The sequence below is a fragment of the Naegleria gruberi genome, assembly GCF_000004985.1.
Source record: "Naegleria gruberi genomic scaffold NAEGRscaffold_60, whole genome shotgun sequence".
Lineage (NCBI taxonomy): Eukaryota > Heterolobosea > Eutetramitea > Acrasida > Naegleriidae > Naegleria > Naegleria gruberi.
Window position 1 is genome coordinate 233,387 of NW_003163267.1, and position 14,533 is coordinate 247,919.

Below are 14,533 nucleotides of genomic sequence, written 5' to 3' on the forward strand. Positions count from 1 at the left end.
GGTTTACTTTAACGAAGGTTCTCACTTCAAAATCATTTCTATTTAGTTATGCCAAGTCACAATTTATTTGCTTGTTTGCAATTTTGGATGACATTGCATACAGTTTTATAAAATTGTTTTCAAAGTGTTTGTAAACTCTTAGTAAATGTTTAAGATAAGTTAAACTAGATTCTTCCAAAAATAAAGTAATCCTAGAAAGTAAAATACTGACATGTTAACAGTTAGAGTTAATTCAATGTTTCAGTATTTCTTTTAGCATTCGTAAAACTTTTCCTATATTAAGCTTGGCAGTAGCCTCAAAAAAGTAGTTTCCATTACAAAAAAGATTGGAAGATTTTGAACTACAGTACAAGCAAATAGAGGCACGAATCACCTTGAATATTCCATAACTCAAATTGCCACACTTCATAAATAAAGATGGTACAGTAAGGCTACTTCAAGTGAACCATTAACTATTTTACTAGATCTTACGAAATGGAAGGATGGTTTACTGAATTGTGACATTTCTCAATTCTATTTCACAAAATACAGATGAGAAAGAGGCATTTCAAAATGAAGACTTTTTGAAGAATACTAGAAAATATTTAATTACACAAATTACAAATTCATTATTGTAAAATGATAATATTCATTATGAATTCATAATGACCAAAGTCTTTCCAACCGTTTATTTTCAGAGTTTGAGGGCCCAAGAGTGGTTGTTGTGAAACATATCAAGCACAATAGGGAAGATATTGGCAAGCATCCATCAATCAGTTGTGATCAACGCTGCGACACTTGTCACATTTTCACACTTTAAAAAAAATTTCATTCTGCCACCAGCCCAGGTAATCAAAAATTAAGAGGGCTACTCAACAAACGATTCGTAACAACAACAAACAGAGGCAACGAATCAAAATTTCACTAATCACTGTTGACACTAATCATCAGCATCATTGTAACAATATCAATCGTGTTCTCGTATAGTAAGTAAAGAAGAATACACAATTATTAGAAAGAGGACCAATAACAATAACTATCTGCTAATTCTTCTGCTTCTTCATTCTCTATAGAAAATGGAACATTTACTCGTGTTGACTACTGTTGAAAGAATTGGTGATTCTCTTCCAAGTACACCTTCATCACAAAGAAGAAAGGGTTTCAATTTGAAGGGTTATATTAAAACACTCAATGAATTGATTGTTTTGCCAAATATTGACTTACACAAAGTGGTTCAACCTCTCGTTGATCTCTACGATAATGTCTCTAAAGTAAGTAGTTTTTCAGAAGGCTGTAGTGGTTTATTAACGCTACATGGTTTTTTTGTTGCAAATTTCATTATCATCATGTTTGGCGCCACAATTTTGTATCTTCCAATGACACAATTTTTCAACAATAACAACAACAAAACAAAATGATGATCAACTAATAATATCATCATCATGCTGGTTATTATGTTGATATTTATCTAACAAAAACAAATTATCATATATAGACCACAATCAATGCTACATTAAAACCTTCTGAGAAAAGAACAAAATTAGAGTTGATCAACAAATCAAAACTCATCATTCTCAATCTATTATCGGATTATATAAATTTTGCCATCGAAAATAAGGAAGTAAGTATGAATTATTGTGAGGTTCATCAATATGAATTTGTTATTATTATTATTAATAATATATTTAATAGCTTGTTTTGCCAAATCATCACTTGAACAATTTGTTCTGTCAATTTGATAATGATGATCTCTTGTTGGAAGAGAGACGTCAAGAACAAGATGAAGAAGAAGATGAAGATTTAGTTGCACTTGTTAAGGAACAATCAAAGAATGCTCATCAACCATCACAATCAGCTTCAACAATTACAGAAAGTACAAATGAAGGTAACGAATCTCCAAGTATTAAAAATGGATCTCTCAATCAGATCAGTGATTTCGAATATGGGCATGAAAGAGGTAGATCACCAAGTGGCTTGGGAGCATCTCTTGATTATTTAAATGCTTACAAGCAAAGAAAACAAAAGAAATCTTCATCAAAATCACAAAGAAACTTTAATGTAAAGAGAAGTGCTGCCACTTTTACTCAACCAAAAGAATTGGACGAAGCAACAGCTCTCAACATTATTCAATTAGTTTCCACTAGATTATTATTACAACATGATATGTTCTATGATGCCACACAAGAAGAAATCCAAAAAACAGCAGTTAATAATTATCTTGAACAACAAATTTCCTATAGATGTATGGAGATACTATTCAAAATAAGTGTTTGTAAACCAGATACTGTTTTCAAGACTATTGTTGGTGATTCATTACCTACATCACTTAATAATAACTGTATGGATATCAGTTTTAATACTGATCTTCAATCTGACAAACTTCCTTTCTCTTCCTCTCTTTCACATTTCAAACTGATCGAATATGTAAATTGGACAGTTGGTAATTTAGAAAAACTCTTAAAGGCAGTCAATGAAAACATGAAAGGTTTTACCAAATATTTGGAAGTCTTAACACCTCCTTTAAGATTAGCTATATGGAACTTTATTACAAACTATAATAATGAATTTGTTGATATCATTAAGAATCCAAATGCTTCAATTGTTAATACAGCTAGAGAAACATTTGATAATATTTATAAACAAACAGGAAAGAAACAAAAAAACAAGACATGGCCAGCACTTGCCACTTTATGCGTTTTGACTGCAGATGATCTTCTAAAGTGTGTAAAGGCAGGTAATGGTAAAAAGTTTGGTGGCAGTGAAAATATGACAACATTTATTCACAAAGATCTCTTAAAAGCAATGGAAGATAAGGATAAGTCTCTTATTTTACCTCCATTGATTGACATTTATAGAGCTGTATCATATGCACCATCAGATGTAGAAACAGCCTTTGCTGTTCTTTCTCTTTTGGTGGAAGAAAAATTCCTTTCCATTTTTGTACCAGAACCAACAACAGGAAAAGTTTCTAAATGCTATAGTCCAGAAGAGTTGAATGAACTCGAAATGTGGACATTTTATGTAACAACACTTTATAGAAGAAGCCCAGAAAAATGCAAAAAACAACTAATGATACCAATAATGGCAGATGGTACTTTAGAGCAAAAACAAACAGTTGCCAAAGTACTTCTTTTCCTTCTTACTGATAGATCTTCTCAATTTACCTACAATAGAAAGTTAGAAGTAGACTTTAAAGTACTTGCTTCATCTCTTCGTGAATTTTTCATTTCGACTACAGATCAATTCAAAGGTAAAGCAAGAGAAACTGGTGATGATAATACTCCAACATTAGCACCAAGTGCATCCTTTAGAACACCAAAGAAAGGCTTTGCAGCTCTTTTAAGAGAGAAAGTAGGTGGTAAGGACAGTAGTAATTCTCCTACTGGATTGGGATCATTCGCAGGTCAACCAAACTTTAAAATGTTTGATACTGTTAACACAATTCTTCACGTTTTTTGTGCTGATCCAAGGTTTTTCCTTACAAAGTCAAACGAATCCGATCAAAATATCAATAATTTTGCCTATTTGGCTGACTTCTTTGTGCTAAATTCTGACCCAATTGTACAAGATCAAATAACTAGACTTTTCCAAAAGCTTTTCTTAGAACAATATATTAAGAACTGGGGAGATGATTTATTTGTTGGATTCAGTACTATCTCAACAAGAGTTTTGTCAAGACTATCACCTGCTCTTTTCCTTCTTAATGAATTGGAACAATTGCAAGCAACAAAGACCTTACTTTTCCTTTTGAGAAACATTACCTATTGTGCTAAGAAATTCTATATTGCTAACAGAGACACTTATTTACTTTTGGAACACATTAGAACTAACCCTGACAGAATTAATACTCTTGAAGTTTTATGTAGTAACTTATTGGTATGCCTTTGCTCAACTGATAAGGAGATTTGGCAGTCTACTACAAGATGTTTGAGAGATGTTTGTGACCAAATTGAAATTTTGAATAATCACAACATTAAGAAGTTGAATTACAATTTTTACAGACAATTGGCAAGCATTGACTTGAATGGTAAATTTTACAATGAAAGAAAGTCACAAATCCAACTTTTCAAGAGAGTTGAAACTCAAACACCATCCATTTTGAAAGCCTTTGGTGAGGTTTATAACAGATGGAAGGAACTTCTTGATCAACTCAAGAGTGAAGATTCTGCTTCAAATATTACCTTGAGAGATTTGTTCCCTAATTACACCTCTTTGCTATGTGCTCTCGGTGGTGTATGCATTCAAGATACAAAGGATGAAGATTCAAGCTTTGTTCTTGATTTCTTAAAGCCAGAGGCAACAAGTGCCAATAATGTTGACAGTTATATGGATGACTTGATGAAACAAGTTATTTCAGACGATGTCAATGTCAGACAAATGGTAACCATCTCTGTTTCTACTGATTTATCACCAAGTCTTTTCACTAAATTGTTCACTGCCATGAAGGCTTCAGTTCAAGAACAATTCGGACAAACATTTGTTATTAGTCAAAAGAATAACTTACTTGTTGATCAATATCTTCACATTCTCAAGACAATTGTTGAAAATCCAGATACTAATACTGATCTTTCTCTTGCTCAAGAAATTGATTCCATTACTGATCTCTTTGCTAACTATTGTACACACAGCGAATTTGATAACAAGGATGTCCTTGAGTTGAAGAAGAAATTATGTCAATTCCTTGAAGTTTTGATGAGCAAAGTTGAATACTTGACTTTCAAGAACATTGAAGAACAAAAGTTGAGAAGAACAATCATTGGTCACGTTATGGAATGGACAACTGATTCTGTCTTTAAAGAAAAGACATCAACCGGAGCAAGTGTATCAACTCCTCGTGTTGCTTCTGAGGCTCCTCTTCTAGAAAACAATTCCCAAGTTTCAACTGAAGTCAAGAAACTCTACACCGATCTTGATTTGTTGTGCATGAAGGCATGTACTTCCCTTATCAATGGTATGGTTATTGCAAACGATGAAAAAGGAAGAGAAGAATATTCAAAATACTTTGCTTTCTTATTGAGATTCCTTGAAAAGGCTAAAGACAGTACTTTTACAGCTACAATTTACAAGGCCTTCTCTAGATTATTGCAAACAAACGTCAGTTTTGGTCTTGAGTATTACATGTCAAAGGTCTACGATAATAATAACACTATTAGATCAACATTCTTGGGATTGCTATCTGAATTGATCAAGAAGGGACTTTTGGTTGAAGAAGAAGAAAAAAATAAGCAAGACAGAGTTTCTATTTCTGAATACCAAGAAATTATCAACAAACTTGTCTTTACCAATAGAAAGAGAGCTCTTTTTGCACTTTTTGATAAGTGCAAGAATCCAGAAAAAGATGATTTGTGTGAAGCTGTTATTAGAGTTTATCAATCAAAGGGTGAAATTGATAAGAATTTATTAGATTTGTTCCGTCAAAGTGTTACCAGAGAAGTTGCAACCACACCAAAATCACAACCTGAAACTCTTTTCAGAGCTAACTCAACCTCTACTAAACTCTTAAAGAAGTACTGTTTGAGAGTCAGTAACCCATACTTGACAACTGTTATTGGTGGGTTCATCGATACTATGTGTACTAAGCCAACCAAATTTGAAATCGATCCACTGAAGGCTCAACAAAGAGGAGAAAGCGTTGAAGAAAACGTTGAAAATATTCTTGAAGTATTACAAGAATTTATTGACTGCCTCTGTGATTCAGTCCAACAAACACCTTACACCTTCAGAATGTATTGCAGATATTTGTACGAAGAAGTTGGTAAGAAATTCACTAAACCAGATGATGACAATGATGAACAATTTGACTTTAAATATATTGCAGTTGGTGGTTTCTTAATTTTGAGATTGATTTGTCCAGCCATCACTTCTCCACATTTGTATGGTTTGTCAGGAAGTGATATTCCTGCTGACTCTAGACGTTATGCAATCATTCTTACAAAGTTGGTTCAAAACTTGGCAAACGGTATTGTTGACTCCAAGAAGGAAGAATTCATGAAGAATTTTGTTGATATTATTAGACTTAATCTTAACAAGATTCAAACCTATTTTGAAAAGATTGCTGCTCCAATAGTTGAAAATGAAGAAGTTTTGAGAATTGAAGAAACAGTCACTGAAGATGAATTGAAGGAAGCATATGAAGTTCTCTATAGATTCTTCTATAACTATGCTGATACATTGAGAGAAGAATTAAGTTCACTCTATGATGATATTGAAGATGAGGAAAAGGAAGTATTGGAAGAAGTTGATATCAATGAAAAGCCATCCTCTAAACAAAACGGTAAATCTCTCAATGATCTCTTAGAAAAGGCTATTGAACAATTTGGTAAACCAGCTGAAGAAGAAAAAACAGGAAGAAGACTTTCTGTAAAGCTTAGCAAGGATGATGAGTTCTCCAATCCATTACTTAAGGAATTGCTCAGAAAGAATGAAAAGAAAGATACCTCAAAGATTGCTGAAATGAAATTCTTCTCTATCAGTGAACACAAGAATGCTAAGAATCAACGTATAGTTTATTTCATTCCTTACAATTTGGATTTGACTAGATTCTCTCTTGATTTATACTTGTACTATGTTCTCAAGAGTATGGAAACCATTTGGAAGGAACCTTATATCATTGTTGTAGATTCTACCTTCTTGACAAAGAAATTTGATATTCGTTTGTCTGTATTTATTCAACTTTCCAAACACATTCCACAAGGTGCAAAGAAGAATCTTCAAGAAATTTACTTGGTTAACCCAAATACATTCTTCAACAAGACCACTAAGAAGCTTGTCTCCATGTTAAGTCATAATCGTTGGAAGGTCATTACTACCAGCTCTTTGCCAGCTGTCACTGACCAAAAATCAAAGACTCCAACCTCAAAGGATCCATTAGAACTTGTCAAACCTGAACATTCTATGCTTCCATCTCTCACTCAACAATTGTATGAAAAGAGTGAAATAATATATAATACTGAAGTTGTTCTTGCTTCTCATACAACTGATTGTGAAATTAGACTCTTTGATCAATACATGTTTATTGTTATCAAGGGAGAAAAGTTTATTAATAACAAGGTACCAGCAGATTGTTTGGAACATGTCAATGTAACAAAGATTGCCAATATTGCTGTAAAGAAGTCATTGTTTGGTAAATCAAGCAAGGCCACTAAAGATTTTGTTGTCAAGTATATTGATGATGAAGATGCTGAAGCAGCCTACAACTTTAGAGCTCAAACCATTGAAGAAAGAGACCAAATTATGCAAGGTATTAGAAACTATGTTGAAAGAAAATCAAGAGGAACAAAGACTGGAAAATCTCTTGAACGTGAATTTAAGAGACTTAAACTTCAAGATGTACCAGGTCAACTCCTTGCTATTTCATTCTTCAATCTCGATTCTAAACACACTCCAATTAGAGCTAGTGCTTATTCGTTACTTGCTTCTATCTTTGAACAAGTCAAGATTTCTTCTCATGGTTTGATTTTAGAAAGTGATGCTGCTTATGTTCCAAGAAATACTGAAAATACTGTTTTGAGAATTAGTGAATACGTTGCCAGAAATAAGCCTGAACTCACTTTAGAATTCATTTGTGAAGCTCTCAATGCCTTCAAGACAATCCAAGGAAATAAGTCCAAGTTGAAGTTTGCATCCTTCATCCTCCCATGGCTCGATAACTTGTCAAGATTTGAAATTTCTACTAGTGTTGATGAAGTTGATGAAAAGACCGAAACAATTAAGAATTGGTTCGAAAACTTTACCAAACTCTGTATTGCCAATGAAGAAATCTATCCAAAATTACAAAATGTTTGGAAGCACGTCTGTAAACTCTCTTTGCCACTCATTAGAATTGCTATTGAGAGTGTTATCAAACAAGGTACAACAAGTGAAATGCTCATGAATGGAGAACAATCTATTATTGGCGATATTTTAGGAACTATTTTGTTGCACTCACCTCTTCAATGGAATGTGGCTCAATTTATCATTAACAAGATTGTTGAACCACTCATGACAGAGGAATTGAATATTGACCTTTTGAACAAAGCAACAGTTAAAGAGTTGGTGAAATCAAAAGATATTCTAGGCAAGATTCCAGTTTACATGTCTTATCTCCTTATGTTGTCTTTTAATAGTCAAATCAATTTGTTAGAGAATTTGCCATACGTACTCTTTATTATTTCTCTCTTCTTGGGTGTTGGTTCAGATACCTACTTGAGATCAATTGTTTATGGTATTTGTTGTAACTGTGTTCACTCCCTTGTTTTGGAATTGCCAGCATGTGAACAATTTGAGCATGTAAGAGCCAAATTGCAAAAGCTTCATTTGAGAGTTCTTGAAAAGGACATCAAGTCAAGTTTCATGGGTGGTGAACATGAACCACAACCTTTTGCCTCATACTCTGATTTTGTCAATAAGGTTTCACAAGGAAAGGTAACATTCGATGAAACTACCATGTACAAGTATGAAGATATCATGAGATACTTTAAGGAAATCATTGAATGCTTTGACTTTAGTTACGATAGCCTTATTCAAGCTAGGGGTAAGACTTTGAAATCTCAATTTGGTTCTACCATTATAACCTCATCCAAGGCAACTCATAGTGTTATTGAAGAATCATCTGAAAATTCCAAGGATATGGATGAAGATGGTACAGAAAATGATATGACAGAAGGAGAAGTTGATGATGAGCATAACGGTTCTAATCCAAGCACTAGCACCTCAGATATCGTTAAATCTGGCAGTGATACCATCAAGAGTGTTTGGTTGAAGATCTTTACCAACTTATGTAAGGATACCATGAAGACAGCCAATCTCTTATTGTTCCCTAAATCTTTAATCTCATTCAGTATTATTTCCACCTCAGAACAATCATATGATATGATTCCATTTGTTCTTAACTTTATTGGTAAGCGTGGTGTTGAAACTCTCTCCGAAAATGAGCTAATGTTGTCTGTTCTATTGTCAATTAACCAATTCTGTATTAATATGGTTGTTGAAAAGGATAGAATTGAAACTTTGAGAAAGATTATTATCTTTGGATTCTTCTTGTTGACCATTGCCAACACAAAGATTTATTCTGCTGTAACCAAGTTGCTCAGTACAGTTTTTGCCATTCTTTTTGAAGCTAGAGATATTCATGACGGTTTCTTGTCTATTGGTGATTACTTTAATCAAGTTTTCAGATCTGACTACTCCAAGTACCTATCCATCACTAAAGAATTTGAAGAAACTGTTGGACTTTCATTTGGCCAACACTTCTCATTCACCGTTTCTCTTCTTCTCATGAAGGGACTTGCTATTGATGACTCCACCATTAGAAAGGCAACTATTTCTCTCCTCAAACAAATCCTCTCTATCAGTTACAAACTCAAGTTTGAACCACAAAACCAACTAGGCTTTATTGCTGCTTTAATTCCATTCGATAAGCAGTACAACTCTGTATTATATAGTGAACAACTCTATTCTGAAAGCATGTTCACTAAGGAAACTGTTTTCCTCTTCCAAAAGTACCTCTTTAGCATTACTGCATCCAACATTGATCTTGATAGCTGTGCTTCTGTTTATAGATCACTTGCAAGAGGTTTTGAAGCCATTCCTGATACTTTTGCAGATGTTTTCCAAGATCACCACAGTATGTCTCAAGTCATTAAGGTATACACCTCCTCTCAAGATGATACTATCATTGAACATAGTTTGAATCTTTTCAAGATTATGAGTAATAATGCCAAATCAAAGAAACTTCAAGTTAAGGAACCATTTGCTGATTATGGATTCAAAGGTTTCCGTGATCAAACTACATTCCAAACCACTAAGGATGACTTGAAGAAGAAATGTCAAAAGACTTTGATTACATTCTTAACTGAAAACTTTAATGAACAAGAATATCCATCCATGGATTCTGTAATTATTTCCAAGACTGGTATGAAGAAATCATTCCTTAAAGCCGCCTCTTCAAGTCCAGTTGTAAGACAAGCATCAGGAACAAACTTTAAGAAATAAAATTTTTATCATAATTCTTTGAATTCAAGAACAATATTTTTGCAATGTTATACATATCTCCTTACTAAATATTGATATATTATCTTAAGCACAAATATTATTCATTAGAATATTATTTATTTAAAAAAATGTCAAAACCAACTTTGAATATTTGCCTGTTGGGAAATGTTGATTGTGGAAAATCAACACTGACAGGAAAATTATTAGAAGTTATCGGAGGTGATTCTTCCTATTCTGAAAAGATTAAAAAATCAACTAGTAAGAATTTTGTCGAGTCAAAAAATCATTTCTTGAATTTAATGGATGTTTGGGGTATGTGGAATTAATTGTGATTAAAATTGAAAAGTATTGATTTAAAGTGGATCAATACCTCCTGCTGGAAGTAGCAAAGGTATTTGAGGAAGATTCGAACAAGGGTATTAGAAATATAGTGATAATTGTATTGGATGCCTCGTCAGGTGGATATGAGGCCGGCCTTAGTCAACTAAAACATCTCTTGCTATTTTTGAAAACTCTGGAAGGTATTATGCATAACAAACAATTTATATTTTGTGTGAATAAGATGGATCACTCAAGTGTTAATTATTCTGAATTGAGATTTAAAGAAATTGTCAATGAAGTATCTAGAATGGTCACTCGGCTTGGATTCTCACAACCACCACCACAATTCATTCCAATATCCTCACTGAAATGCGAAAATATTTTAGAAAATTGTGAAAACATGAGTTGGAATGCAAGTCAACCTTCACTACTGGATGTTATAAACTCATTGTAGCAAAAATCTTTCATGTTCCTGCCAGGAATTGAACCCCGGACTTTCTAAAATGGTCCGTTGTAAAATTCTACAGTTTTCAAAATAAATCAAGAGTATACATTTTTCGCAAAGTTTAATCTCTTGATAGTTAGTAATCTGAAAGGGAATCTTCACCTATTTATCTCTCAGTTTTCATAAAGAAAAATATATAAAACAAAATGATAATCAGCTGAGGATAGATTTGATCTTTTCAATGACATTTTTTCTATTGCCACATCAACTGTTGAAAATATTGATTCCTCTTTAATGTTTGAAATGCTTCTTGCTTTGAAGAATGATGACACTAGTATTTTGTGGGAAAATATGTATCAATCCATTCTCAAACTTCATCAATTGTTGGCCGCCGAAAGTGTTTCAAACTCATTCTCTAGAATGGTAAAAGATTTGGTTAAAAACAAGTATGAATCAATTGGATGGACCAATGTACCAGGAGCAGATGAAGATGAGGAAAATCTTGATGAATTACGTCCATCTCAATTTGGCCTGTCGTTTTGGTCTCACTGAATGTGTCACTGAAGCCTTTAAACGTTATCAAGAAAGAAACTCAACCATTATTCCTCCAATTCTTCGTAATGCTGTTTATAGAGCTGTTGTTTCTAATGGTGGAGAACGTGAATATTATCAAATTTTGAATCAATTCAAAGCTGAGCAAGATTCTGTGGAAAGAACCAAGTTAGTGTATGCAAGATTCCACTCTTGCAAACGACCTTGGATTTGGCCCTTTCTCCACCATGTTAAGCCACAAGATAGTATCTTCCTTATTAGAGAAGTTGCAAGAAATGTACCAAGTGGACCAAACGTTGCTTTTGTCAGAACTAGATATGATGCCATTCTCTCAAAATGTGGACAAGATCAAGTCAGTAATAGATTATCATATGGGGTTGGTTCTCTATTCACTAATATCTTTGAAAGGGATGAATAGATTCAATATTTTGCTCCAAATATTGAAAAATTGAGCATGAAGCATTATTATATTAGTGGAATGAAACAATTAACATTACTTAATATTGGGAACAATCAAATTGGTGTAGAAGGATCCAAATTCATACATGAAATGAAACAATTAACATCACTTGATATATATTATAATGAAATTGGTGTAGAGGGATCCAAATTCATAAGTGATATGAAACAATTAACATCACTTAATATTAATTACAATCGAATTGGTGATGAAGGAGCCAAATTTATAAGTGAAATGAAACAATTAACATCACTTGATATTTATAACAATGAAATTGGTGTTGAAGGAGTCAAATCAATAAGTGAAATGAAACAATTAACATCACTTAATATCAGTGGAAATCAAAGTGGTGCCGAAGGAGTCAAATTAATAAGTGAAATGAAACAATTAACATCACTTAGTATTAATTACAATCGAATTGGTGATGAAGGAGTCAAATTAATAAGTAAAATGAAACAATTAGCATCACTTGATATTAGTGGAAATGGAATTGGTGATGAGGGAGCCAAATTAATAAGTGAAATGAAACAATTAAAATCGCTTAGTATTCATAACCAACAGATGTTTAAGTAAAATCCAAAAAAAAGGATTTGGCCAGACTCTGCCTCACACTCATTATAATAACTGTTAAGATTCTACTCTTTTTTTTTACTTAATGTATCTAAATCTCTGCCCATTCTATCCTAAGGTGTGAACTCCTTGTTGCGAATTAAATGGTGCTTCGGTTGATGTTGTTGGGTTATCATCTTGTGCAATAGGTGTGGTGGCTGTTGATTCAGTTGCATAATTTGTAGTTGCATTGGATTGTGAACTGCTTGTGGCACTACTATCAACAGGTGTTGTAATGTTAGTGTTAGCAGCAGGTTGTGTCATGGTATTGATTATCCTTGGTTTGACATCTTCCAAAAGGGTTGGAATAGATTGAGAAAGTTCCTTCTCTGTTAACTCCCACAACTTTGGAAGAAAGTCTGAATACTTCAATATTATTCATTACAAGTATCATATTCTTCAACAATTCTGGAAGAGCCTCCCTCAAATGATCACTCTTTGGTTTGACGAGTAAAAAGTTGTACATAACTTGAAGAATGGTGAGCCACAATGAAGAGAAACCATTATCTTGTTGACTTTCAGTATTATTCACAGGTAACATTCTTGGTAAAAAGTGCAGGAATATTCTAGCAAGTAAGTTGTTGGCTCTGACCCTAAGCTCTTCTAAAGAGGAAATATCCATTTCTGTATTGTGATTGGTTTGATATTCAGTTGTCTTTGGTTTGAGTGTGAGAAGAGTTTGGAAAAATGTCTTGAGCAATACACGATCCATACACATCATTAAGAGTTGATCATTGAGGAGATATTTTAGATTTTGTGAGTCTTCTTGGTTGGCAGTGAATGAATATCTGAAATCACAACTATAAACAAGAGATCTTTGTAAGGTTGAAAGTGCTTGGGTTCTAATATCTCTTTGGAGGTGGCTCAACATTTGAATTTGACTATTATTCAATTGTGACATTAGTAAGTTCAGAACATTGACCGGTCCACTAGTGTTAATGCCACCAGTGCAACACAATACTGCTATACCTTCAAGAATTGAAAGCCAAGCATTGATCCACTTGTTATCCAATTTGATGACGTTTTGGGATGAGTTAGCAGATGAATAGGCAATGGATACAATTCTCTTCAAAATTTCCATAACCAAATTTTCCAAAATGATTAAAATGTCCATTGTGAGAGCCATAAGCTTTTTAAGGGTGGATACAAATTGTTGGGAGCTATTGCTTCCATTGGAGGTGTTTTGAATATTTACATTTGTTGTAATGGAAGAACTCAAAACGGACAAGATACTTTGGACAATGTTGGGAAATTATCAGGAACAACAAACCATAACCCGAAATGAGTAGTATCATCCTGTAATGTAGAGTATTGAAAACTGAGAGTAAGTACATCTAATGATCTGGTAATTAATTGTAATGGTTGTGAAGGTTTGATGGATGTGAAGAGTGAGCTATTAGGATTATTATTTATCCATGAGGAGGAAACGTTGGAAATACTTCTCAAAATCTTGAAAACTAAATGATCCCACAAATCTACAATAAGTCTTGATGAGCTATCAGTAAATATTGTGGAAGGATTAAGATTGGTAGCATTTGTACGATCTTGAATTTGGTAGCCATTGGTGAGAGTAGAGTTTCACCTTGTCTCGACAAGAACATGTGAATCATAGGAAGTAAACTATTATGGAAAACACCCAACATGGTTTCACTCCATTGCTTACCAAGGTTATCAATAAGGACAGAGCATTTCTTTTTGACCAATCTCCCATTCTGCTTGATTTTCAACACTATTGAATTGGGTAATGTTGCTTGGTCATTCTTGTTCTGATTGGTTGATTATTTGTTACTGGGAGTGGGCTGTTTCTATCGCTACCAGAACTAGTACCGAAAGGATTGGATGAACCTACAGATGGTGGAGCATTATGTACTTACAAGGAAAAGTCAAAAGTTTCTTGACTACTTTGGGAAAGAATGAATCTTTTGGAAGATTGGAAGAATTTACAATTGGAATGTATGTCGAGGCAACAGAATTGCAAAAATTGAAGAAATCTCTCAAACGTTTGACTCGAGTTAAATCTGAAGAGAATGACTGTTAGGTCCGTTATTAACTTGGTAAATGGATTGAATGGTACTGATTGGTTGGTATAATTGCAAAATGGAAATCATTAATTTGTAAACGTGTATACTGTAAACATAATTCCAAATAAGTTTCAATCTTTCGCAACCAGTATTTCTATTCAAATTATTATTAAT

The 14,533-nt window shown here is 33.5% G+C and overlaps 4 protein-coding genes across 4 annotated transcripts; 3 read left to right on the top strand and 1 right to left on the bottom strand.

Moving 5' to 3' along the window:
• Positions 1-1,055: 1,055 nt before the first annotated feature.
• Positions 1,056-9,951, top strand: NAEGRDRAFT_73399 (rasGTPase-activating protein; the record flags this gene model as incomplete). The annotated part of the gene is made up of 3 exons (XM_002671547.1): positions 1,056-1,250; positions 1,475-1,600; positions 1,672-9,951. 3 exons carry the CDS (start codon positions 1,056-1,058, stop codon positions 9,949-9,951), a joined length of 8,601 nt encoding a protein of 2,866 aa, XP_002671593.1.
• A 1,214-nt stretch (positions 9,952-11,165) lies between these two features.
• NAEGRDRAFT_73400 (uncharacterized protein) lies at positions 11,166-11,687 on the top strand (the record flags this gene model as incomplete). Its single annotated transcript, XM_002671548.1, has 1 exon — positions 11,166-11,687. The coding sequence occupies one exon, from the start codon at positions 11,166-11,168 to the stop codon at positions 11,685-11,687; it is 522 nt and encodes a 173-aa protein (XP_002671594.1).
• A 132-nt stretch (positions 11,688-11,819) lies between these two features.
• NAEGRDRAFT_73401 (uncharacterized protein) lies at positions 11,820-12,302 on the top strand (the record flags this gene model as incomplete). The annotated part of the gene is made up of 1 exon (XM_002671549.1): positions 11,820-12,302. One exon carries the CDS (start codon positions 11,820-11,822, stop codon positions 12,300-12,302), a length of 483 nt encoding a protein of 160 aa, XP_002671595.1.
• Positions 12,303-12,407: 105 nt separating this feature from the next.
• Positions 12,408-13,464, bottom strand: NAEGRDRAFT_73402 (uncharacterized protein; the record flags this gene model as incomplete). The annotated part of the gene is made up of 2 exons (XM_002671602.1): positions 12,408-12,662; positions 12,685-13,464. The coding sequence occupies 2 exons, from the start codon at positions 13,462-13,464 to the stop codon at positions 12,408-12,410; spliced, it is 1,035 nt and encodes a 344-aa protein (XP_002671648.1).
• Positions 13,465-14,533: the final 1,069 nt, after the last annotated feature.